At 40.9% G+C, this 25,734-nt stretch overlaps 1 protein-coding gene across 1 annotated transcript in view; it reads left to right on the forward strand.

Annotated features, from left to right (window-relative positions):
• LOC135511467 (neuroligin-1-like) overlaps positions 1-25,734 on the forward strand; it is an 83,736-nt gene that overhangs the window by 49,027 nt on the left and 8,975 nt on the right. The window contains exons 2-3 of the mRNA XM_064932967.1: positions 17,045-17,104; positions 20,333-20,485. Of these exons, the coding sequence (XP_064789039.1) occupies positions 17,045-17,104; positions 20,333-20,485 (213 nt within the window). The remainder of the gene's footprint in view (positions 1-17,044; positions 17,105-20,332; positions 20,486-25,734) is intronic.

Below are 25,734 nucleotides of genomic sequence, written 5' to 3' on the forward strand. Positions count from 1 at the left end.
GTACAGAGAGATCCTTGATGAAAACCTACTCCCTAGCGCTCAGGACCTCAGACTGGGGCGAAGGTTCATCTTCCAACAGGAAACCGACCCTAAGCACACAGACAAGACTCTGAATGTCCTTGAGTGGCCCAGCCAGAGCCCGGACTTGAACCTGATCAAACATCTCTGGAGAGACGTGAAAATAGCTGTTCAGCAATGCTCCCCATCCAATCTTACAGAGCTTGAGAGGATCTGCCAAGAAGAATGGGAGAACCTCCCCATAACAGGTGTGCCAAGCTTGTAGAGTCATACCCAAGAAGACTCTGTAATCGCTGCCAAAGGTGCTGCCAAAGGTGCTGCCAAAGGTGCTTCAACAAAGTACTGAGTAAAGGGTCTGAATACTTATATAAATGTTTTATTATTTCAGTTTTTTATTTTTTATACATTTGCAAAAATTCTAAAATCCTGTTTTGGATTTGTCATTATGGGGTATTGTGTGTAGATTGATGAAGGGAAAAAAAACTATTTAATACATTACATTATTATTTTATTGTGAAATATAGCTTTTAGTTTACACAGCTATTGTGATCATAGATAGTAGAGCTGGGCCATATAGACAACAATCCATATCTCAATAAGTTGCCTGAATTGAGGCGATAATGATAAATAGAATGATAAGTTTATCACATAAATGTGCAACATAGTTTAAAAAAAGTATCCTTTAAACTATTAGTTTAACGGTTGTCGCCATCAACTATCACCCAAATTAGCAAACGCATTTCATTTCAAACTTCACATTTCTCTAGTATAGGCTACTTATCGTAATGAACGATATCAGCAAAATGCCTGCGATAAGTGATCGGTATGGTCAGTGTCGATAATCTTCTGTTTATTGTCCCAGCTATGATAGATACTGTAGGTCATCCTTTTCATTTGGTTTATGTCACTGCAATGTTCTTGTGCTTTCCTAACCCGCACTTGTTCTGTGCTGGGTGGGACTGGAAGTGGGTTGTTCTCCAGCGCATTGCAACGCACACAGAGAGGTGATCATTGGCTGCCGTCTTCTGTGCGATCCATAGCCGACCGTATGCTCAACGATTTCCTGCCAGCTTTTTAATGTATCTATAGGACAGGTCGATGCCTCCGTGGGAAGAATTCTATATTTTTGTGTGATGAACTACTTAATCATCTCAGTTGGTCACTTGCGTCAGAAAATCCATATCCATTTTCCTTTTGTCTTTTATTGACCTGTGCTTTTCAAGTCATCAGAAAGGGAGAGGGGGATAGCGGATTAATGGGTCAGGTACACGGTTTCATACTTTGATACTAATTAAAGCTTTCTGAGACTAATTTTCTAGTTCATTACCCCTCCCTGGATTAGTGATATGTGGGCATTTACCCTGATAATTCTCCAAAGAGTACACAGGGTTCTCAGCGTTTAAAATAACATTTATGGCAGGACCCACCTTGCATTTTTACCCCTTTCACCACTCCTCTGCCTCACTGTCTCTGTCTCTATCTCTCTTTCTCGCTTGTTCACATTTTGATCCGCTATCCCAGTGTAGCTCTGCCTCTGTGTTCCTGTATCTCTTTCACCCCCCCCCCCCTCGTCTGTTTTCATGCCAACTCCTTTATCACTCTCCACAGAGTAAGGTTTGTCTGTGCAGGGTTGCCCTGGTACATATTTGTACAGTTTAATGGCAAACAATAAATGGATTTTAAATGAATTTGGAGCTGTTAAGCGGCTCCGTGTCATAGCTATTTTTACCAGTGTGCCCTCCATGTGGAGATCTGATAAGAAGGACACACTCTTCCTGCAGCTGAAAAGATCTTGATTCACCGTGCAGTATTTCTATGCAGATGTCATTGCTAGCATGAAGAACTCTACAAACCCCGTCCATTAATCCTGAGTAAAATATAACCCCAAACTTCTGAAAAGACTCCCTATGGCGATAACTTATTATATCATTCCAGGCTTTGATTTCCTAGATACACGTACAGTATACGGAATGCACTTTGATGCGTGTTCTACAGCCAGACATGACCGTTGCAGTGTTGTAGCATCATCAACTGTGAGTCACGTTGAACTGTCAGATACATGTTACTAAGGTGATCTGCCAAAACTGATACTATACAACCATGGCTCAATCTAAGAGATGATTTCCAAATCATTTACATTACATCTTCTGCATCTAAATCATTTAAGGGGGGTGCTAAAGAGGTGGGGTTTCATTGGGGGTATCAACGTAACCTGATGCTACTTTGAAGTGTTGTTGTTGAAGCTACTGTGCCTCAATCTTGGCACTCCCCCACCATGTAAAACATATTTTGGATGCTATAGAAATGCATTTATTCATGTCTACATTTGTTTTTACTTACCATATGTATTATATTACGGACATCTTAATGCATACTTTAAATTATATTATGTGAGATAAACATACAGATAAAATATTTAAAAAAAACATTAAAACATGATTCCTTAAAGTATAATTTCTGGGAGATTAATAATGTTACTGTGTCCACTACAAAAACCCAAAATACTTAAATACATGTAATTCTGTCCTTGAAACATTTAATTGAAATAGTGTAGAACTCCATTCACTCCTATGGAGGACTACTCCTACTGGGGAGTGCCAATATGGCCGACCGGTAAAGAGAACTAGGCTATTATAAATGGCCAATCAGCAAACCACTAGCCCACACAACACCATACACGTGGTCTACGGTTGTGAGGCCGGTTGGACATACTGCCAAATTCTAAAAAACAACCTTGGAGATGGCTTTTGGTAGAGAAATGAACATTCAAATCTCTGTCAACAGTCGACATTCCTGCAGTCAACACGCCAATTGCACGCTCCTTCAAAACTTGTGGCCTTTATTGTACCCAGCACAAGGTGCACTTGTGTAATGATCATGCTGTTTAATCAGCTTCTTGATATGCCACACTTTTCAGGTAGATGGATTATCCTGGTAAAGAAGAAAGGCTCACTAACGGGGATGTAAACAAACGTGTGCACAAAATTTGAGTGAAATAAGCTTTTTGTGCGTGTGGAACATTTCTGGGTTCTTGTATTTCAGCTCATGAAACATGGGACCAACACTTTACATGTTGCATTTGTTGTTCAGTGTAATTGGTTGCCCCTATATAATCAGACTGTTCCCTTTTCGTGCATTTAATTAGAAATCGAAGATGATTAATTGTGATGTAGTTTTGCAATGTTTCCCCATTCAGCCGATCGGTGGAGCCAGCCAATAGTGTACCAGGCTGGCCAAATGAGTGGCCTTGTTGTTCAGTCCGGATGCAATGCTGCTGAGATGTGCTCATTAACTTGAAAACAGGGAAGGAGGAGATCAATTAGCCAGGCTTGGGTGTTGCTGATGTAATAGAGTGATCTGAAAATGGAGGATATTGATTCAGCATTATGCCGTGCACTAACATTCTGACCATAGGTGGACACCAGGGGATACTCAGAGAGAGTTGTGACAGTGGTAGTTTGGCAAAGATTATTGCCTTGCAGTAACATTCTTCTGATACCTTACCACAGGTCTACACTAGGAGATACAGAGAAATAGGCTTAAGACTAGTTGTAACAGTGATAGAGTTCGGCAAAGATTCCTTCCCACTTTTTAAACTTTTCTTAACTGAATCAACTTGGTCTTGGTTAGATGAAAGAGAAGGTTTGCAGTTTAATGGGTAGACTCATAGAGTAGTTAGTAGATGGGGGATTGTTAATGGAAATCGGCATCATCCTTGTGAGGGTAAAACTGCAGGAAAACAATGCTTTGATGATTAATTAGCATACTGCTTTATTTCTCAATTGTGTTCCATTCTTTGCAAGTGAGCTTTGACAGCGAATGCTTCTCCTCTGTGCCAATCTATTGTTGTATAGTAGACCGTCAGGGGATTGTTGTTGTTGTGGTTTTGTACTACATTTCACAGAGAAACACAAACAGTAACAGAGAGCGGAGATAAGAAGAACATTGGAGGAAATCCAAAATCAACATGATTATTTTTTGTCATAAGGAAAATCTCTTCATCTTATCACTCTTTAGATATTGCTGCTCTATTTCAATTTTTGCATGTTCATTTTTAAAATCTTTTTTATTTGGGGGGGAGGGGTTCTAAACAAGCAGGAGATATTGATATAAAATGTACCTTGGGGTGTTGTTGCTTTGGTTTACTAATGCTCTTGTCTCCCTGGCAAGATGCATTGTTCACTTTTAACCTTCGTTCCACTGTTATTCATCTTCTCACCCTCCGAAAAGTGCCGTTCTTTTTAAGTGGATGACGAAGTTTAAATTTAGCTTTGATGAGACGGGATTGAACTTGGTGCTTGGGATGATAGATACAAAACCTCTCCTGGAGAACATTAAGGGGAGTTGGAGCCATCCATTATTCAGCCTTTCAGTAATAGCGAAGGCAAGGCAGTTTCCATGTTGTGGACCTGTTCTTCTCTCTGTCATTGTGTTGCCTGCTTTTTAAGCCTCTCTCTCAAACGGTAATGGGCACAGCTTTAGTTCCTATCAGTGACAATACTGATTATCATTTTTACATAACCTATCACACACTGTTACGTTCAGAACTTTAAAAACAACTTTGCATTACTTTTGTGATTGTTTTCCAAGTACTGTATACAGTTCATAGGATACGGCATATCCAAACTCAAAAATGTTTTCCCTTTGCAACCATTAGGATCGGCATTTTGTGAGTTAGAGTGGGATATATGCAGGTTCTCAGATGGGACAGATGAAATATTGATTAAAAGCTAAATTTGTAATTTGTAGGTCCAAATCAAAGGCATCAGTGCACACACTGCAAAATGAGAGAAAGAGCACGTGTTTGAATTCATTTTGGAGCTGGTAAATGATGCCTAATTCTGCTGACGTGCTGTTTGAGAGGAGAGGAGGGCTGGGGTTGAGGGATGTTGATGGCAGAGCTGAGCAACGCACTGCAGTCCTCTCTTTCATCCCCACCGCATGGTAATGCAGTGCTTTGAAATTGAAATGATTTGAAAATAGAATACACTGGCAAATTAGCCTGTTTGCTGTCCCGCTGGTGCCTGGGCCTCTTTGAACATCTCTCTTTCCTCATCATCTCACCTCCCCTCGCTGAGGCCTGGCCTCAGAAGCATGCTCCGTGCTCTGTGTCGTGTTGGGAGCCTTGGCTAGAACCCTGATGAACATTGGCTGTCCAGCTCCTGTCAGAGTATAACTCATCTGGAGTCTAGAGACCGAGCATCCAGCTAGCTTAACATCATAACATGTTGTTTAGGAGTAGGTGCATTGTTTAGCTGCAGGTTGGGTTTGGCCTCTAGTCAGGGCCATGGGGTGCGGCTCGTGAGTGGGGTAGTCTACAGGTGTCAGGATGTGGGTAGATAGGAGTTGTTTGAAGACAAGACCCTCCTGAATCACTCTGAGCATCCACAGAGACTTAAACTGGAATGAGAAAGTGAAAGAAACCAAGACAGATAAACAGACACAGACAGACCTAAACTGAAATACCGAGGGGGAGAGACTGACGGACAGAACGATAGCAAGAGAGAGAAGGAGAGAACGGTCTCAGAATCTCCATTTAGCTGCGACATAAAAGCCCAGTTGAGAGAAAAGGAACCAAACCAATTTGATCAGTCTGCATCCCTGGCAATGACGGATACAAAATGAATACATAAGCAGATCATCCAGAAAGTAATATTTATGTTTAATAAATTATTTGACTCATGAGGGTTGTTTTATGTGTGGCAGCACCTCGTAAGGTTGTTTAGCCCAGTGTCTGCAATATTCCTTGTTTGGTCGTTATCTATGGTAGATTTCACATGCTCAACCTCAGGGCGACATCTAACTCAACCACAGCCATCTCCACGCTTGATTTTCTCAAGTCCTTTTGATGTATCAAAGTGAGACAAACAGATGCATACCGATACAATTTGTGAAAAGAATATATACATTCAGTACCAGTCAAAAGTTTGCACACATTCAAAGGTTTTTCTTTATTTTTACTATTTTCTACATTGTAGAATAACAGTGATGACATCAAAACTATGAAATAACATATATGAAATCACGTACTAACCAAAAAAGTGTTAAACTAATCAAAATACATTTTATATTTGAGATCCTGAAAGTAGCCACCCTTTGCCTTGATGACAGCTTTGCACACTTGTGGCATTCTCTCAACCAGCTTCATGAGGTAGTCCCCTGGAAATCATTTCAATTAAAAGGCAAGCCTTGTTAAAAGTTAATTTGTGTAATTTCTTTCCTTTTTAATGCATTTGAGCCAATCAGTTGTGTTGTGATAAGGTAGGGGTGGTATACAGAATACAGCCCTATTTGGTAAAAGACCAAGTCCATATTATGGCAAGAACAGCTCAAATAAGCAAAGAGAAACAACAGTCCATCAGTACTTTAAGACATGAAGGTCATTAAATACGGAACATTTCAAGAACTTTGAAAGTTTTTTCAAGTGCAGTCGCAAAAACCATCAAGCCCTATGATTGAACTGGCTCACATGAGGATCACCACAGGAAATGAAAACCCAAGTTACCTCTGCTGCAGAGGATACGTTCATTAGAGTTACCAGCCTCAGAAATTGCAGCCCAAATAAGTGTTTCACAGAGTTCAAGTAACAGAAACATCTCAACATCAACTGTTCAGAGGAGACTGTGCGAATCAGGGCTTCATGGTTCAATTGATGCAAAGAAAACACTATTAAAAGACACTAATAAGAAGAAGAGATTTGATTGGGCCAACCAACAAGAGCAATTGACATTAGACCAGTGGAAATCTGTTCTTTGGTCTGATGAGTCCAAATTTGAGATTTTTGGATCCATCCACCATGTCTTTGTGAAAGGGTGTGGGGGTGCTTTGCTGTTGACACTGTCAGTGATTTATTTATAATTCAAGGCACACTTAACCAGCATTACTACCACAGCATTCTGCAGCAATACGCCATCCCATCTGGTTTGCGCTTAGTGGGACTATCATTTGTTTTTCAACAGGACAATGACCCAACACACCTCCAGGCTGTGCAAGTGCTGTTTGACCAAGAAGGAGAGTGATGGAGTACTGCATCAGATGACCTGGCCTCCACAATCACCCGACCTCAACCCATTTGAGATGGTTTGGGATGAGTTGGACCACCGAGTGAAGGAAAAGCAGCCAACAAGTGCTCAGCATATGTGGGAACTCCTTCAAGATTGTTGGCCAAATATTCCAGGTGAATCTGGTTAAGATGATGCCAAGAGTGTGCAAAGCTGTCACCAAGGCAAAGGGTGGCTACTTTGAAGAATCTAAAATCTAAAATATATTTTGATATGTTTAACACTTTTTTGGTTACTCCTTGATTCCATATTTGTTATTTTCTAGTTTTGGTATCTTCACTATTATTCTACAATGTAGAAAATAGTAAAAATAAAGAAAAACTCTTGAATAAGTAGGTGTGTCCAAACGTTTGACTGGTACTGTATATTATTTTAAAACTTTACAAGATGTTGAGTCAGGACACCTCAAGCAATTTAGGATAAAAAGTACTTTATAGTGAATGGATGCATATAATTTCACCCTAAAAAAACATGGTCTGACTTGCTTCCAAATCAAAAAAAGGTGTGAATGTGTAATGAGCGAACATATAAATTGACAAGAAAGAACATAATTTATGCGCAATGGGGCATACTAATCAATGATTATAGGAACATGTGAAGCATTGATCAAAAATCATCATGCATTGCCAATACTACATCTTGTGATTCCAGTACAATTAGCACTATCTGTATCTGCACTTTTAATTGGATCAATATTTTGCTCTGCTGGGAAATTGGTCACACTCAAGTCTATCCTCTCCTTGTGCTTACTTAACTTTATATTGAATGGAGATGCCACTCTTCATGATCAAATGGGCAAAGCCTGAATGATTATGCCCACACTCGGCTGGCCAATAACAGAGCTGCTATAGCACATGTTCCTGTGAGATTATTTATTTTCAGTGTTTCCCCTAGGACTTTTTTCAGCAGCAGCAGTGGCAAAGTGGGTGTGACCAATGGCACATTTCAAAGGTCGTCCTCTTCTCCGCAGCAAATTTTAAAAAACAATTTTAAGCTAATTTCCTTCAATCCTTTCTTCAATTGCCATAGGACTGAGAGACAATTTGCAGTTTAAAAGCTAATTTTCTGCAGTGATACACTTTCCCACATGGCTTATACCTTGTTCTTATGCTATCTGAGTGACTCAAGCATAATAACAAAATCAATGGGGGCTCTATGATTTTAGAATATCCCTGACAATCTGGTTTTTATGTTGGGGATTGTCAGTTCTCAAAAATGATCTTATTAAAACATCTATAAAACATATATACATTATATTTTCTACATACTTTATATAGGGGAAACACTGATCTTGCTATGTGCTCCTCGCAGGATGCGGTGTCGCTGACCCCCTCTCCAGGCAACTTCCCCTCAACAGGAAGGGTGCTTATTACGAGGTGTGTCATTTCCTATGTCCCTGTTCTCATTCTGACAGCTCCTAATGAAATCCCCCCTGCGTGCACACACACACACACACATCGATGTTACCTGCCTTTAAATCCTGTCAGTGGCTGGCTCTAATGAGCAGCAGCACCTTTACAATCCAAAGGCGCTGTGACATTTGGGTCCCCAGGTCCTCTCTGCTCTCCCCAGGGGGGATTCTAAGAAAATACATTTTTTTGCTGGCATTTACTACTGATATTTGAAACCCAGCATCAGACCCTTTTTCGCTGGGTCCAGAGACCCTTGTCATCAGTTGTTAGAATGTCAGCCATGTTACGGAAATCAAATATTTATGAATCTCCAGTTGTTACCATTTCTGACTGATGTTACACAGTATTACACAGTGACTGAGTGTGCAGTACATGTCAAATATATCAGAATATATAGGTATATAAAAACATAGGTACAGTGCCTTGCGAAAGTATTCGGCCCCCTTGAACTTTGCGACCTTTTGCCACATTTCAGGCTTCAAACATAAAGATATAAAACTGTATTTTTTTGTGAAGAATCAACAACAAGTGGGACACAATCATGAAGTGGAACGACATTTATTGGATATTTCAAACTTTTTTAACAAATCAAAAACTGAAAAATTGGCCGTGCAAAATTATTCAGCCCCCTTAAGTTAATACTTTGTAGCGCCACCTTTTGCTGCGATTACAGCTGTAAGTCGCTTGGGGTATGTCTCTATCAGTTTTTCACATCGAGAGACTGAAATTTTTTCCCATTCCTCCTTTCAAAACCGCTCGAGCTCAGTGAGGTTGGATGGAGAGCATTTGTGAACAGCAGTTTTCAGTTCTTTCCACAGATTCTCGATTGGATTCAGGTCTGGACTTTGACTTGGCCATTCTAACACCTGGATATGTTTATTTTTGAACCAGTCCATTGTAGATTTTGCTTTATGTTTTGGATCATTGTCTTGTTGGAAGACAAATCTCCGTCCCAGTCTCAGGTCTTTTGCAGACTCCATCAGGTTCTCTTCCAGAATGGTCCTGTATTTGGCTCCATCCATCTTCCTGTCACTGCTGAAGAAAAGCAGGCCCAAACCATGATGCTGCCACCACCATGTTTGACAGTGGAGATGGTGTGTTCAGGGTGATGAGCTGTGTTGCTTTTACGCCAAACATAACGTTTTGCATTGTTGCCAAAAAGTTCAATTTTGGTTTCATCTGACCAGAGCACCTTCTTCCACATGTTTGGTGTGTCTCCCAGGTGGCTTGTGGCAAACTTTAAACGACACTTTTTATGGATATCTTTAAGAAATGGCTTTCTTCTTGCCACTCTTCCATAAAGGCCAGATTTGTGCAATATACGACTGATTGTTGTCCTATGGACAGAGTCTCCCAGAGTCTGTAGATCTCTGCAGTTCATCCAGAGTGATCATGGGCCTCTTGGCTGCATCTCTGATCAGTCTTCTCCTTGTATGAGCTGAAAGTTTAGAGGGACGGCCAGGTCTTGGTAGATTTGCAGTGGTCTGATACTCCTTCCATTTCAATATTATCGCTTGCACAGTGCTCCTTGGGATGTTTAAAGCTTGGGAAATCTTTTTGTATCCAAATCCGGCTTTAAACTTCTTCACAACAGTATCTCGGACCTGCCTGGTGTATTCCTTGTTCTTCATGATGCTCTCTGCGCTTTTAACGGACCTCTGAGACTATCACAGTGCAGGTGCATTTATACGGAGACTTGATTACACACAGGTGGATTGTATTTATCATCATTAGTCATTTAGGTCAACATTGGATCATTCAGAGATCCTCACTGAACTTCTGGAGAGAGTTTGCTGCACTGAAAGTAAAGGGGCTGAATAATTTTGCACGCCCAATTTTTCAGTTTTTGATTTGTTAAAAAAGTTTGAAATATCCAATAAATGTCGTTCCACTTCATGATTGTGTCCCACTTGTTGTTGATTCTTCACAAAAAAATACAGTTTTATATCTTTATGTTTGAAGCCTGAAATGTGGCAAAAGGTCGCAAAGTTCAAGGGGGCCGAATACTTTCACATGGCACTGTATGTGTATTGATTCATTAGGGGAGAAAACACACAGTAGAGGGCTGCGGGTCCAGACAGAGATCATTGCCGCACGGTCAGCATTTTTCATGTTGCGGGCGGTCAGACATATTATTTTGGGATGAAAATATATTTTTTGTCTCACAGATTATTTGGAAACATCATCTTTCTGCTTTGTAAAAGCACATCTTTGTCACATTATTAATCTTTGTCGCTGCTTCACCTTCAGTAGCCTACCTTTCCTATTCAGCCTGGTCTCAGACTAGACATAACATAGGAAATACGTGACACTGAAATGATGATATGTTACATTTAGTGGTTTTACATATGACAAGTACAATGCAAATGACTAGCAACCCAAAGGTTGTGTCCAATCTCATTACTGCAAACTAGCATTAGCATTTGAGCTAATTACCAACTTTTTTTACTACTTAGCATGTTAGATAACCCTCCCCTAACTCTAACCTTAATATTTTTAGCGAACTCTTCCCCTAACACTAACTTTTAACCTATCTCCTAACCTTAACCCTAAACCCTAATCCAGCTAACATTAGCCAGCTTGCTAACGGTAACCACCTAGTCACCTAGCTAACGTTAGCAAATATAAATTGGAATTTGTAACATATCATGCATTTTGCAAATGTAAACTATTGGACTAATGGCAATTCCTAACATATCATACACATTGTAATACATAACATTTGATAAGTAATGGATGATGGACATCCACAAATGAATACATACCATACGAAATGTCATATATCATACTAAATTAAGTGTCTCGGATTTACGCATAGAATAATGAAAAATGCGTATACTGTATATGTGGTCTCATTGAAATAGAGTAGGCTGCCTATGCATGGTTGTAGAATCACTGGCAGTTATCTTTCCAAGGAAATGTCTGAAAATCGTCGCACTCCTAAAAGGTAGGCTATAAAAATAGCTTGCAAAAGTGCAAGTCTCTCCAACTCTGCTTTTCTTCCAAATCCGTCAAGTATATTATCATATAGCCTAGCAATAATGGGCCACGTGAAAATCTCAATTGAACCCAGGCTATTTCTTAGGTTATTTTTGCGCATTTTGATATCGCCTATAGGGCACAAAATTGCTGAGACCATGGCTGGTTGGGACCAGTTCTTGCAGTTGGAGTTGGACAGAAAACCTGTGGGTGCAGTTTGAAAAGCTGCAGGTACAGTATGAAAAGGGTACTGTATCGGCACAGTGAGACCTGACCTTACATAATTATTCAGACCCTTTAGCACCCTTTAGCACCTTTGGCAGCGATTATAGCCTCGAGTCTTCTTGGGCATGACGCTACAAGCTTGGCACACCTGTATTTGGGGAGTTTTTACCCATTCTTCTCTGCAGATCCTCTCAAGCTCTGTCAGGTTGAATGGGGAGCGTTGCTGCATGCCTATTTTCAGATCACTCCAGAGATATTCGATCAGGTTCACATCCGGGCTCTCGCTGGGCCACTCAAGGACATTCAGAGACTTGTCCCGATGCCACTCCTGCGTTATCTTGGCTGTGTGCTTAGGGTTGTTGTCCTGTTGGAAGGTGAACCTTTGCCCCAGTCTGAGGTCCTGAGCCCTCTGGAGCAGGTTTTCATCAAGGATCTCTGTACTTTGCTCTGTTCATCTTTTTCTCAATCCTGACTAGTATCCCAGTCCCTGCCGCTGAAAAACATCCTGTTAAATCTTGGTTTCATCAGACCAGAGCATCTTGTTTCTCATGGTCTGAGAGTCTTTAGGTGCCTTTTGGCAAAATCCAATTGGGCTGTCATGTGCCTTTTATGGAGAAGTGGCTTCTGTCGGGCCACTCTACCATAAAGGCCTGATTGGTGGACTGCTGCAGAAATGGTTGTCCTTCTGGAAGTTTCTCCCATCTCCACAGAGGAACTCTAGAGCTCTGTCTGAGGGACCATTGGACAATTCCTTCGACCTCATGGCATTGTTTTTGCTCCGACATGCACCGTCAACTGTGGGATCTTATATAGACAGGTGTGTGCCTTTCTAAATCATGTCCAATCAATTGAATTTACCACAGGTGGACTCCAATCAAGTTGTAGAAACATCTCAAGGAGGATCAATGGAAACAGGATTCACCTGAGCTCAATTTTCGAGTCTGATTGCAAAGGCTGAATACTTATGTAAATAAGGTATTTCTAAAAACCTGTTTTTGCTTTGTCATTATGGGGTAGTGTGCGTAGATTGCTGAGGATTTGTATTTATTTAATCCATTTTAGAATAAGGCTGTAACGTAACAAAATGTGGAAAAAGTCAATGAGTACTGTATGCACGCTAAAAACAAAATGTTCCTGGAGTATCCTTTAGAGGTTCTTCAAGTTGAAACTGTGGGGGAACACCTATAAGTTCTTCGAATAACCATTTAAAAGGGTTCTTCAAATAACCTTTTTAATGGATCCTTGAAGAACCTTTTGGGGTTAATTTGATGAACTGCCCCCCCTCCCCTATTATTATTATTATTATTAATAATAATAATATACATAACAATAACAACAATAACACCATATTTATTTTTCAGTGTTTATTGTTATTTTAGTGGCAAAGCAGAATAAAACCAATCTAAAGATGAGGTAAACTCCCAGCAGAGCCCCAAGTTCAATGGGTATATCCTCTGGGGTGTTGATGTTAATGTGTTGATGTTTTCTGTATCCATATCCAGAATGATTTTTCAGTGCATGGTGATCGAACAGGTTTCCTGTTAAATTCATCAGAGATGAAGTCTGTGAATCCACATTTTTTTAAATTATACAGATGATTAACAAAACATGCACGACAGTATTCATACCTTGGTTTTTGTGGAAAATGTGAATGAACTGTTTTGATAATGGTTTTCACGCACATACCTTGTCCATAATGTAGAGGCCGATGGGATATTCATTGAAGAGGTAAGGGAGGAGGATGATACATGTGATCTGCATAACATACCAATTGACATACCTTTTTGTATGCCTCCTCGTCTTTGTATACTTGCAGAAAAGGATGCGAAAGTGAGCAGTTCAGTCGTCTGCACCCAATACATCTTGCCTTCAACATGTTCTTATAGCCTACACATTCTTACTTCTGTTGATTTTATATCCATTGAATTTTAATTTGCACAAATATGAAAAGATAGATGGTATCACCATAAAACAATATCAATTTTCATCATACAAGGGACAAACCTTCCCTTTAAATTGAGACCTTTACATTTTTCAGTTAAGTGCCTGCACCTGCTGTCCTTTGAAATTCAAATCCAAACGTTTCAGTTGGGCAGTTAGGTTCCTGCAAGAACGCCGACCAACTAACGAGGTTCATCAATGAATCTATTGGGGGCAATTTTCAGTGCTTAGAACCTTAAGGTTCTTCGAAGAACTTTGAGGATCTTAGAAAAACCCTTATTGAACCCCTAATTTGTAGAGTGTAGAGCAAGGACTGACCCTCCAGATATCAAAATGATAGTTTTAACCATGGTTTGAGGCAATACAGTGTTTACATTTACTTTGTTTACAAACATTGGAGTAAAACAAGCTAATATTTTGGGTTCTGATGGGGTACGATAGTTGAACTAAGCTCATGGGGCATTAACAAGTTATATTCTTCAAGAATCAATGGGTCCATATCAATAATGTATAAGTCAAAAAATGTATGCACCAACTGCTGATTGCCCCTTTAATAATGAGTGCAGGTTAAGGTTACTATCTTGTTTTAGAATGTTAGTGCAGTCAAATCCTCCCCAGCCACACCTGTGAGCATTTGTTTTTCATCTGTGTTATTATTTCTGCTTTGAGAGTGTGAGTCAGTCAGTCAAAGAGCCAGCCTCTCTCTGTTATGTGCCTCTAACATTTGAATAGAGTAGGATGGCATTGCATCAAGTGCACAACACATGGGTGGATGTATTCAGTAGTGTTCTGTTCCTGAGTACCACCTGGTCCTGAGTCATTGATCAAAGAGATCCACAGAGCTGTGAGCCCTGTAATTGGCTGTATAGCCATGTACACTGCACTACATGTGTCCCATGGGGACCAGGCTCATGACTCACTCGGCCCCTGGGAATGAGTTGTGCTGTTGGACTTGATTTGAAAGGTAAGTTCTTGTGTATTCTGCTCTTGATCAAAATGTTATGGCACAAACTGCATTGTATGAAATATTTCACCATACAGGCTATATTTCACCATAGACATTCAGTAATTTATCAAAGGATGTGAAATATTTGTTCATGCAACAAATGTTTTATAGCCAGTACTGTCGAAGGTCAGTACTTAATCCCCAGATTCATTGGCTTTTGTATGTTAGAGAGCCCATTGTTTTTATGGTCAAATCAATGATTGATTGAGTTGGTTTGTTTCCATTTGGATAGGCCTAAGATCCTTGACGAATGTGTCGTATGGATGCCCATGTGCACAATGTGAGATCAATTGAGCTCAAAGCATTAATGACCTAATCTGGTTGGAGCCTCAGGGTTCATAGTGCATTAAAGTGTTAAGGGCCAGGAGCCCCGGAGTCGGCCGCCTGCTGCACACCTCACCAGCCCACCTCTTTTTCTGCATTACAGAGTACTCAAGCGTGAAGTTGCACTTTATCAGTCAGAGATGAACACAAATCAATATCGGCACAACGAGGGATATGGAAATTCATTTGGAAGGGGTGTGTAAGAGCTAGGCTGCAGTAATAAATCAATTTATCATCTGACTGGGAGACAGCATTACTGGTGAGACAGACAGTGTGTGTGTGTGTGGGGGGGGGGCGACAAAGACAACGGCACAGGAAAACAGTTTGGCAGTTAGACAGACGGAGAGGCAGAGTAAATAGAGGGAGAGAGGTAGACCAAGGTAAAGGGAGAAAGAGAAAATAAATACTGGGAAATACAGAAAAACAGAGTCTCCCTAATCAGTGCAGTGGAGCCAGGTGCGACACAAAAGTGTTGAGGCGCTCAGTACTCCAAGGGGGTCAGAGGGGTTGAAAAGTCAGTGTGCAGGGCCTGGCCCTCAGTCACTTGGAGTTTAGGAGTGACGTGATGCTGACAGCATGCTGTCATGTTGCCGTCCTGACTGGTATGATCCAACCATCCCCTCAGTTAGGGGACAGCCATGCACAGTCATGTCACAAACTTGCTCCAGCATCTCCGTTCAGTTGCTTTATAAGCCTTACCTTAGCTTATGAGAATGTGATGGTTTAATGATGTGTTCCGATAAGGGAGGCTACAGTGTACTTTACTCTTAACTGTTTTCAGTTTTTGTCATGTATCTCACAAAATCAATCTCAGCATGGCTGCTGGGTGAAACGGGATGTTTACGCCAAATGTTCTCTCCAGTGTTGAATAACCTCTGTTTTCTTCTCCAGAATGTTGCTACAAATTATAGAGATGTCATGCCATTGCCTACTGCTCTAGTGTTCTGGCTACAAGACATGAGGAAAATAAATGACTGGACTATTTTAATAGAATAGCATTTCCATTTCCATTTCCCCCTCCCATCCCTGCCTCTCATTGCTTCCCTGTTTTGGTTTTCCTGTACTGTATTGTCATGAAGGAGCATGATCATAAGCAGGATGAGTTTGAGTGATGTGTGGGAAGGCATCTTTCATTGGTCATACTGTGTATCTCACTCTTTCATGTGCTGCTCTCTGCTTACACATGCTTGATCTAGCTCGCATATGTCTAGACTAACGCTTTGTCAACCTTGTGTGTCTGTGTGTGCCCCCGTCTGTCTTTCTGTGCCCCCCGTCTGTCTTTCTGTGTGCCTGTGTGTCTTTCTGTGCCCCCGTCTGTCTTTCTGTGTGCCTGTCTATCTGTTTGTCCATCTGTGTCGTGTTTATAGTACAGTCCATTGCTGCGGTCTTTGTGCTGTTACTCACTAAATGAATCCTGTCTTGGTTTATTCTGCTGCATTCTGACCTATTTCCTGCTTTATTATTTTGCCAATGAGGGGGAATTAAGCAATTAACCTCTGTGTGTTTGGAGCCACTTAATACATTAACTTTTCCCATTTGCATTTTGGCACTCTGTGATCCTACAATGAAATTACTTCATTTAGGTTCTATTTTACATATTTACATAGTATGAGTCCACTAATGATTCAATTTGGAGTATTCTCTTTTAGCACATTAACATTCACAGACGTGGGCTACTTATTGGAACATAATGTTAGAAGACACCCTCACAAACATCCATAACAATTATGCTTTTGTCTGTTTACTTGAAATTGGGAAAGAGGGGTGAGAATGACATGAGGTAAAGCTGTGTTCTGTTTTACTGGGAACGACTTATCTTACATTCTTGAATCTTTTTGAAAGAAAGGGTCCTATTTTGAAGATCCTTCTTGTTTTGTTACAGTACTTTGAAACAAAAGTCTTACAATCTCATAGTTACCAAGCTCCACAAATGTGTATGAAATTGTTTACATTCTTTGTCTTTCAGTAAAAGTTTTCACAGGGAAAATCCATAAGAATTCTTTCTCTTTTGAGCGTTTTTAAGGTTTGTGTGTTCTTGTATTATCTGTTTCCTCCATCTTCTCCATTCTTGATCCTAGGTCCCCTTACAAAGAAACACAATGATGATTTAGGTGATAATGACGGGGCGGAGGATGAAGGTATTTTTTGATGCCAAACTGATTTGCATGACAAGGAACCCTCCAATTTTTCCTCTTTGATTTTTTTTTTTACATTTCTTGTCCTTTTTTGAAAGTGAAGATTTTTTTTCTCCGTAATTTTTGCTGGATGTGTTTTGTCTTTTTTGCTTGATGTTTTAAGAGTATGTTTAATGTCGCACATCATTCCAGAGTACTTAATTGGTAATAATCTAACATAGGTTTTTGCTTGAATTCTTTTTACATTTTGTAAACAAATAAATACATGTTGCATCCCATCTAAAAGAGAGTAACTATTTAACCCTTCAATTAAACCGTAACACCTTTTTGCATGATTTTTCACAACTCTTTTCCTTTTCCAAAATAAAATATACTATTCCTGGGGAATTTGATACCCTGATCAAACCTAACACATAAGTCACCTTCAGTTGTGTTATAAAAAAACTGTAAGTTTCCTATGCAACATGTATGGATGTTCCTGGATTGTTATGGGCAAAGACCTGTAACATATTGATCACAAATCTCTTCCTAACAAGGCATCTTCATCACTATTTTACACAAATCCAAGTACATTATGGCACAGTTATGTAAACCTAGGAATCAAGGCCAAATGTTTAAATCAACAAATCTAAAACGGGCTTCTCACTGAAAAGTAACAGACTGAAGAAAATATTCAAATAACCCCAAATTAAGTTATTCAAAGAGAAAGTGAGAAAGTTAACTTCCTACTTAATGACAGAACACAGTCTTAATAATGCACATCTCCTGTATAATCTGGTGAAATAAGCACCAATTACAGAAAACTAAACTAGGAATGCGGCAGCTATCTTTGATCTGCAGCAACTTGCGATTTCCTGAGTACGCACATCAAAAGATTAGAGACACAAATATACAGTGAAATCCCAGCCAGCCTCTCAAGTATTCACTTGATAAAGAATCCAGGCCAGACTAATAATCCTCTCTAAAACAGAAGACAATATGCTGTTAAAACCAACGCATTGAGATGTGTGAATGAAATGGCCCTAGGATCAATCGGCTTGATATCTCACTGGCGGTGCTCTTTTGACATTTAACCTATTGCCACAACAGAGATATGTAATCAAATAACAACAACAACACACTGCCATGGAACCTCAATGTCAAAGAATGTAAGATGTGCAGTTCTCTGTAGGGGCCACTCCACCTGTGGATTTGTAATGGATGGAAACTTTCGTCCTCAAGAGGATTGTGACAGGGACATTCTCTTTATACTGTAGCTTATTAGCAAGGCCATCCAGATTTGGCATTGGATGGAGATCCAGTGCAGAGCTTTTACAGCTAGTCTTCTGTGATGTGAGCGCCTGTATAGGAATGCACCTGTCCTCACTTACCTCTGTACCTTACCTACAACTAGGATTAGCCTAGCATGCCATGGGGTCCACGTAGGATGCATGACCGAACCCTATGATTAGTAGGCCCAGTTTAGAACAAATGGCTGAATTGCCATCTATTCTCAAAATCCAGCACACACAATTCCCTGGCATCTATTCCTCATTGATGGAGGTTTAAAATGATTTGACCTCTGTCAGAGAAGCCTGGAATCCCTCCAAAGATTTCGAATGTGCACTTGCTTTTGCCACTCACAAAGATGAAGTGAACACAAGAACAAACAGCATAAAGGACTGTGAATGACATGAATGATGTAATGGACATCCTGACAGACACTGTAGTCATAACCCTCTGTGACCAGACGTGTGTCACTTTAATCTGCTGTTGGCACCCACACAAGAGGCAGAGGGGGGCAACATATGCACTGTATGAATATTTCACTTTCACATGTACGCATGAATGCATGCATTGACATAGACAGACAAACAGACACGCAATCTTTCCAGTTAGTCTTCAGTCCTAGTTTTATTTGACATATTTAATCATTTACCTTGCTGTTATGTTTGTAACTATATGGAGATATCAGGTATTACTCTCCTGTCTCAATGCTGCTCTCGTTTACACACTTGCGTGAATCCAGCTGCTCTTCTGTGATTCAATTAATTAATCAAAGTGAATGGAAGATGTTAGGATTCTGATGCGCAATTTATGAAAATAATTTAGATTTGCCCTCCGGATCTCTCTCTTTACAGTATCTCCCACTCTTTCCCTATTTCTCTTCCCCCTCTCTTGTACTCTCTTTCTTTCAACAAAAAAAAGCTTTTGCGCACACACACACACACACACACACACACACACACACACACACACACACACACACACACACACACACACACACACACGCACATGCACATGCACATGCACATGCACTCAGCAACTGCTCAGTCCTAATCAATATTATAGAAGTTATGGATTGCCTACTGAAGACGTGAGGATTAGAGGTGCCCTGGCATTTTCTTCACGCTTTCACTGGAAATGTAAGAAAGAGAGCGAAGGAAAGAGAAAGACAGAGTGGGAGGAAGAAAATCAACTAAAAGAACAGAGATGGGCTTGCATTTTGCAAATACAGCCTCATGTTTTGCCATAAAGGCATTGTGGAAGATGCCATCCTACTTTCTTTACTATTTAATTACTTTCCTTAGCTCTGAGACCTCCTGCAAGTGTCCCCCAACACCAAACATCGATAAGATATTGAACATGAATGTGGATATTTTGCACCCAAGATGAAACGTCTGTCTCCTTTGTGGAATATAAAAGTAATCAGAAGCCTATTTTTTTGTATCCCTCTCTATCCCCCATTTAATTCAAACCCAGCGGCCAAACTAGATGTCCTCCCTCAAAGAAAGTTCAGTAAGCGTAACACTTTGTTAAAGGGAAACGTTGGATGTCTGAAATTGAATTAAAAACTTTTCTTGAAGAATGTTAATCATTAAAACATTTAGGTTCAATCGTGTTTATTAGATTCTACGTTACTGATAAAACTAGCCACCTGTGCCGCTTAAATTGAAATGTCAGTTTTAATCTCTACGCTTCCTTAATGCTGACAGTTTATTGGCCCCCCAAAAATAAGAGCCCATAAAATTTCCTGAAACAAAAAACAAGATTAATATGGAATCTTCAATCACCAGGAACATGTCATACTTGTCACGTATGAAATGAACGGTATCACGTGCAAAGCAGAAATAGTCTCAAAGCTTAAGTCAATGTGTCCGAAATTATGAGAAAACTAAAGCGTCCACAATTTAGATTGCATCTCCAGCTGCCATTTTAATTTGTCCTTGAATCATTTCCTTCCCCTTGCAGACATCCGTGAAAGCGGCAGCCCCAAGCCTGTGATGGTATTTATCCATGGGGGATCCTACATGGAGGGCACTGGGAATATGTTTGACGGCAGCATCTTGGCAAGTTACGGCAATGTTATCGTCATCACAGTGAACTACCGGCTTGGAGTATTAGGTAAGGTTTTCCAGATTTTGTCCTTATCACTAATCCCCCACACTAGCTACCTATATATATATACCGGACAGTAGGTGCCCATCAATGCTTTTTCTTTGCCTTGGGGGGACAGTGCAAAACAGAGTGAAACGGAGGTGCTATGTTTTCACCCTCAATGAGATTATGCTGCCATTTGTTTTCATGAATATCCTTATTCTCGCTTCATATGGTGATTTACCCCTCCTGAAAAGCATCAAGGCTTTAATGCACACAACTCTGTGGCAATATCCTCCTTTCACTCACACCAGCAGCAATATGTGTCAAAGGAAACCGAGCTTGGAGGCACAAGATTTAAGATGATAGTAAATATGGGGTATAATTATAACCATGAATACTTTATGACCAGCCCCTAGCATGAGCCCCAGCTTTTGTCCCCATAAAGCAACTATTTCCAAATTGATTTCTCTCCATAACAAGTCTTTATTTGTACAAATTATGAATATTAGAAAACGTGGTATGTCAGATGTTTTTATTGTGCACAATTTGGCAACAACTTGAATGCCTCCTGAATTTAAACTAGCAACGATAATAATTGGAATTTTAAAACATTAGGCCTGATTCCTCTGGACTGGTTTCATGTTGATAGTGTTCATGTGAAGATTTAAAAGCACCAGTTTTGGTGATGATCAGGTAAGTGGTGTGGCTGTGTTTTCACTAATGCTGGTTCTCCTGTCAAGCTAAGAGGCTGTGGTTTGGTGCTACAGGAAAAATGGGAGCATATTTAATCAGATGTATCTTTTTAGCATCACAAAGAGTCTTGTTGACATTTTCCTCAGTGTTTGTATTTACCCCTGTGGCGGTGGGGTAAGCGGATCAAACCACTCAGCTCTGTTGAATGAGATGAGCAGAGTAACGTTACAGGAGCAAAGCAGACGCTGTGTGATGTGTGACAAGCCTGCTCTCTGCTCATCTGACCAGCCAATCAAGGGCCTGTCTAACAAGGCCCAGAAGTGCCTTGGCCTCTGTGGCCCTTTTGTAGTCAGGACTGTGTGTGAATGTGCAATAGGAAGTAACAGAGGTGCCAAGGCAGGCTCCTTCATCTTGTGTGTGTGTGTGTGTGTGTGTGTGTGTGTGTGTGTGTGTGTGTGTGTGTGTGTGTGTGTGTGTGTGTGTGTGTGTGTGTGTATGTGTGTGTGTGTGTGTGTGTGTGTGTGTATGTGTGTGTGGGGGGGGGGGGGCGAGGAAAGGCTATTTAACCAATGCTGCTACTCCTCCTAATTAACCTGACAATTAGAGGAGAGCAGAAAAGAGGACGAGAGAGAACGGGAGAAAGAGAGCGAGAGAGAGAAAGACTGGGAGAGAGAATGCTAGTGGTGCTTTTCTCTCCCACTAATGATCCTGCCAACATTATTGCACCTTTTGGGTTCTTGGTATATTTTTTTTCTTGCCACCTGATGATTTGTTTTTCTTTGTCAGGGAAGGCATGCAGAGTCATAAGGAGCCCGAAATATGCAGAGTGGCTGACGTGAGCTTTATTTATCGGTTTGAGTGTAGCGCGGGATGGATTTGGCCAGGGGCCGTTTCTCGGCCTGCCTCTGTGTGTGTGTGTGTGTGCAGATGTGTCAGGGTTTTGTAAGACGCCTTAATGGAATAATGGAACTCTGCTGTCAGCGCATCATTATCAGAATTGCTCTGAATTTATGGGCTGAATCATACTCATCATGGACTCCTGTATAAGACCACAGTCTGGCCACGCTTCAACTCACATAAGACCTATTTAAAACACAGCCCTGCACACTGTAGTGTTGGCATGAACCTTATGGCCTCAACACATTCTCTGGTCCAATCCATTGTTTAGCATCCTTTGAATTCCAGAATTGTAGAAGCTCACAAATATGACCTTTTAGTAGTCAAAGCCAAGGCTAATAAAGGAGTTAATAACATGTCTAAATCAGGATGGCTTTTATTGTGCTTAATGACTCCCTGTATCAGAACCCAGCTGGCCTTGAAAGCATCTGTTGATCTCCCAACAGTAGGTAGAGCAACAGAGGAAAGTGATCTACCACCGCTGTCTGGGCATTAGCCAGGTAAACAGCCCAGGTTCCACTGCTCCTCCTATGCTAGGCCTGAGCACGCAGCATGTCAGCGTGATATTGCACCAGGCAGGGCTTCGGGAGCAGATGCAGCCAGCCATGTTCTTCCCATTGTTTACCCTTTCAACCATCTTCACCGCTGCCTTTTGTTCTTGCTGAAATAATTGGTTCTGCAGTTTTTTTAATTTAATCATTGCATGTGGCCCAGTGTTGAGGATTATTGTTTTTCATGCTTATTTATTTATTCTCCCTGAAACAAATACCGCAGATAATTAGTTTCATTAGTCTGCGTCTCTTTCCTTTCTGTTGCTTCACGGCTGGCCTGCCCATTGGCCCGACTAACATGTTAGCTGCTGGGCTTGCCTGAGGATCTTTAAGAGGGACATGGAAAGTGTCTGACCCCATTTCTATTAACAATGCGTCTTGGGAGATGTTTATTAATGTGCGTTTAGCGGTTCTTCAGGATTTCCCTCTCTCTAACAAATGCTACATGTATACAGTGTCTTGTATCTTGAGTGGATATTATATACTATTGCACAGTGGCAGTTAGTGCTTTTTAAGATGAGGGAGGACGATTTGTTTTCATGAGCATGGCCATATTTCTATTACAGCATATTGGGTGACAGTTAACGTATGAATCATAACCTCTTATCATATCATCATTCTGAACCGTAGTAACCTCCTTGCATCTGCAAAAACCCCAGCCTTACTTATGATTCAGTACTACACAAATTGCTTTAATTATTTATTTACTAGCTAACTAAATGATAACACAGGATAAACATACACACTTAATACATTAGAAACAGGTCCCTAGCGGACTGACACAATATGGTGGCTTGTTACAAAGGAGATGAAGAGAGAGAGAGAGAAAGAGACACTTATCGTTGGTACATTTTAGGAACTACTCTCACAGTGATCATATACTTTGCACATGAACCGCCACCCGTTTGGAGTAAGAAGTCATACATTTATTTACGTGTGAATGCTTTCGTTCGCAGTTTATCTCTGTCGGAACCAGGCCTTCTTAGGAAGGGTGGTAGGCCTTTCCGCAGCACGCTTGTAAGGCTCTAATGGTCCCAAAGGGTCCCGCCCCAATCTTCTACTTTTGTTCACCCTGGAAGATGCTCCTTGGAAGATAGGCTAGCCAGCCGTGTCGACAGTTCCCATTGGTGATGAGAGTAGTAGAATACAGTGATTTGAGAAGAGTAGTAGAATAGGATGGTTTGAAGAGTAGTAGAATGGTTCGACTTAAATTACCTTTTCTAGATACTTTACTTAAGACAGCTAATCAGCCGTACCAGTGATTGTCCGGGAGGTGACGTTATTGTCTCTACCTTGTGTTGAGATTTCAGAGTTCGAACCACTTTGGACGTGAGCCGCAGCTCAACTACTCTCTGGTCTGATATGGTAATTCTTAACCCATCATTTTATACAGTTCTTCAAAAGTTGCGGTTTGTAAGGCTGACACACTCTCTGACCTCACTCAAGGGGGCGGTGAAACGTTACTTGTACAAAGTTATAGGAACAATTTACTCTTATAGTTTCACATCCCGCTCTTAACAAAAACACTTTAATAATGTTTGATATTTCATACACAATGTAAAGCATGGAAACTTCGTACATATAGTTGTTATACTTTCCTGTGGGTGAGAGAGGGTCTGGTTGAAATCATCCATTGCCATGCTGATCTGACCTATTTGGATCCTCACAGGACAGTCATGACACTAGCCAATGAATGAAAGTTTATAACGTAGGTGCACACAGGTTGAGAGACAAATCTGAGGTGACAGACAGTGACAAATGGCCAGGCAGTGACATTCAATACCGCCTTGCACGCTCTTGCCTGCATCTAGCTTATATAGAATGTAATCATTAGTCCAACAGTTGCAAACAAGAATTTCTATTGGACAAATTCAAGTATGTTTATCCACGTTTTGTTCCGTTTGCGAAACATTTTACAACAGTATCGGTGGAATGAATACACCGCTGATCACACGTAAACACACAGCCATGTTATATTCCTTCTCACATCTATATGCTCTACTCCTCTCACCTCGTCCCATCGCTTATGGACTTCAATGCAAAATTAATCCGTTGTACTGTATATGACTAGGTAGAAAAACCTTTCCAAGCCAAACCGCTACACACAGCCTACATCGTTATCACCATATTAGCTAAAGTAACATCAGCTAAAGTAACATTAGTCAACATAGCTAATAAACTAAAAAACTGTGTTTATTTTCAACAAACTTAACATGTGTAAATATTTGTATGAACAAGACATGTGACTAACAGAAATGGAATAATGTGTCCCTGGACAATGTGGGGGTCAAAATCAAAAGTAACAGTCAGTATCTGGTGTGGCCACCAGCTGCATTAAGAACTGCAGCGCATCTCCTACTCATGGACTGCACCAGATTTGCCCGTTCTTTTTTTATTTTACCTTTATTTTACTAGGCAAGTCAGTTAAGAAGAAATTCTTATTTTCAATGACGGCCTAGGAACCGTGGGTTAACTGCCTGTTCAGGGGCAGAACGACAGATTTACCTTGTCAGCTCGGGGATTTGAACTTGCAACCTTTTGGTTACTAATCCAATGCTCTAACCACTAGGCTACACTGCCGCTCTTGCTGTGAGATGTTACCCCACTCTCCCACCAAGGCACCTGCAAGTTCCCGGACATTTCTTGGGGAGAATGGCCCTAGCCCTCACCCTCCGATCCAACAGGTTTGTGCCCATAGGCAACGTGGTTGCCGGTGATGTCTGGTGAGGACCTGCCTTACAACAGGCCTACAAGCCATTAGTCCAGACTCTCTAAGCCTATTGCGGTCAGTCTGAGCACTGATGGAGGGATTGTGCGTTCCTGGTATAACTCGGGCAGTTGTTGTTGCCATCCTGTACCTGTCCCGTATGTGTGACGTTCGAATGTACTGATCCTGTGCAGGTGTTGTTACACGTGGTCTGCCACTACGAGGACAATCAGCTGTCCGTCCTGTCTTACGCGTCTCACAGTACGGACATTGCAATGTATTGCCCTGGCCACATCTGCAGTCCTTATGCCTCCTTGCAGCATGCCTAAGGAACGTTCACACAGATGAGCAGGGACCCTGGGCATCTTTCTTTTAGTGCGTTTCAGAGTCAGTAGAAAGGCCTCTTTAGTGTCCTAATTTTTCAT

Source organism: Oncorhynchus masou, chromosome 24 (assembly GCF_036934945.1).
Source record: "Oncorhynchus masou masou isolate Uvic2021 chromosome 24, UVic_Omas_1.1, whole genome shotgun sequence".
Taxonomy (NCBI): domain Eukaryota; kingdom Metazoa; phylum Chordata; class Actinopteri; order Salmoniformes; family Salmonidae; genus Oncorhynchus; species Oncorhynchus masou.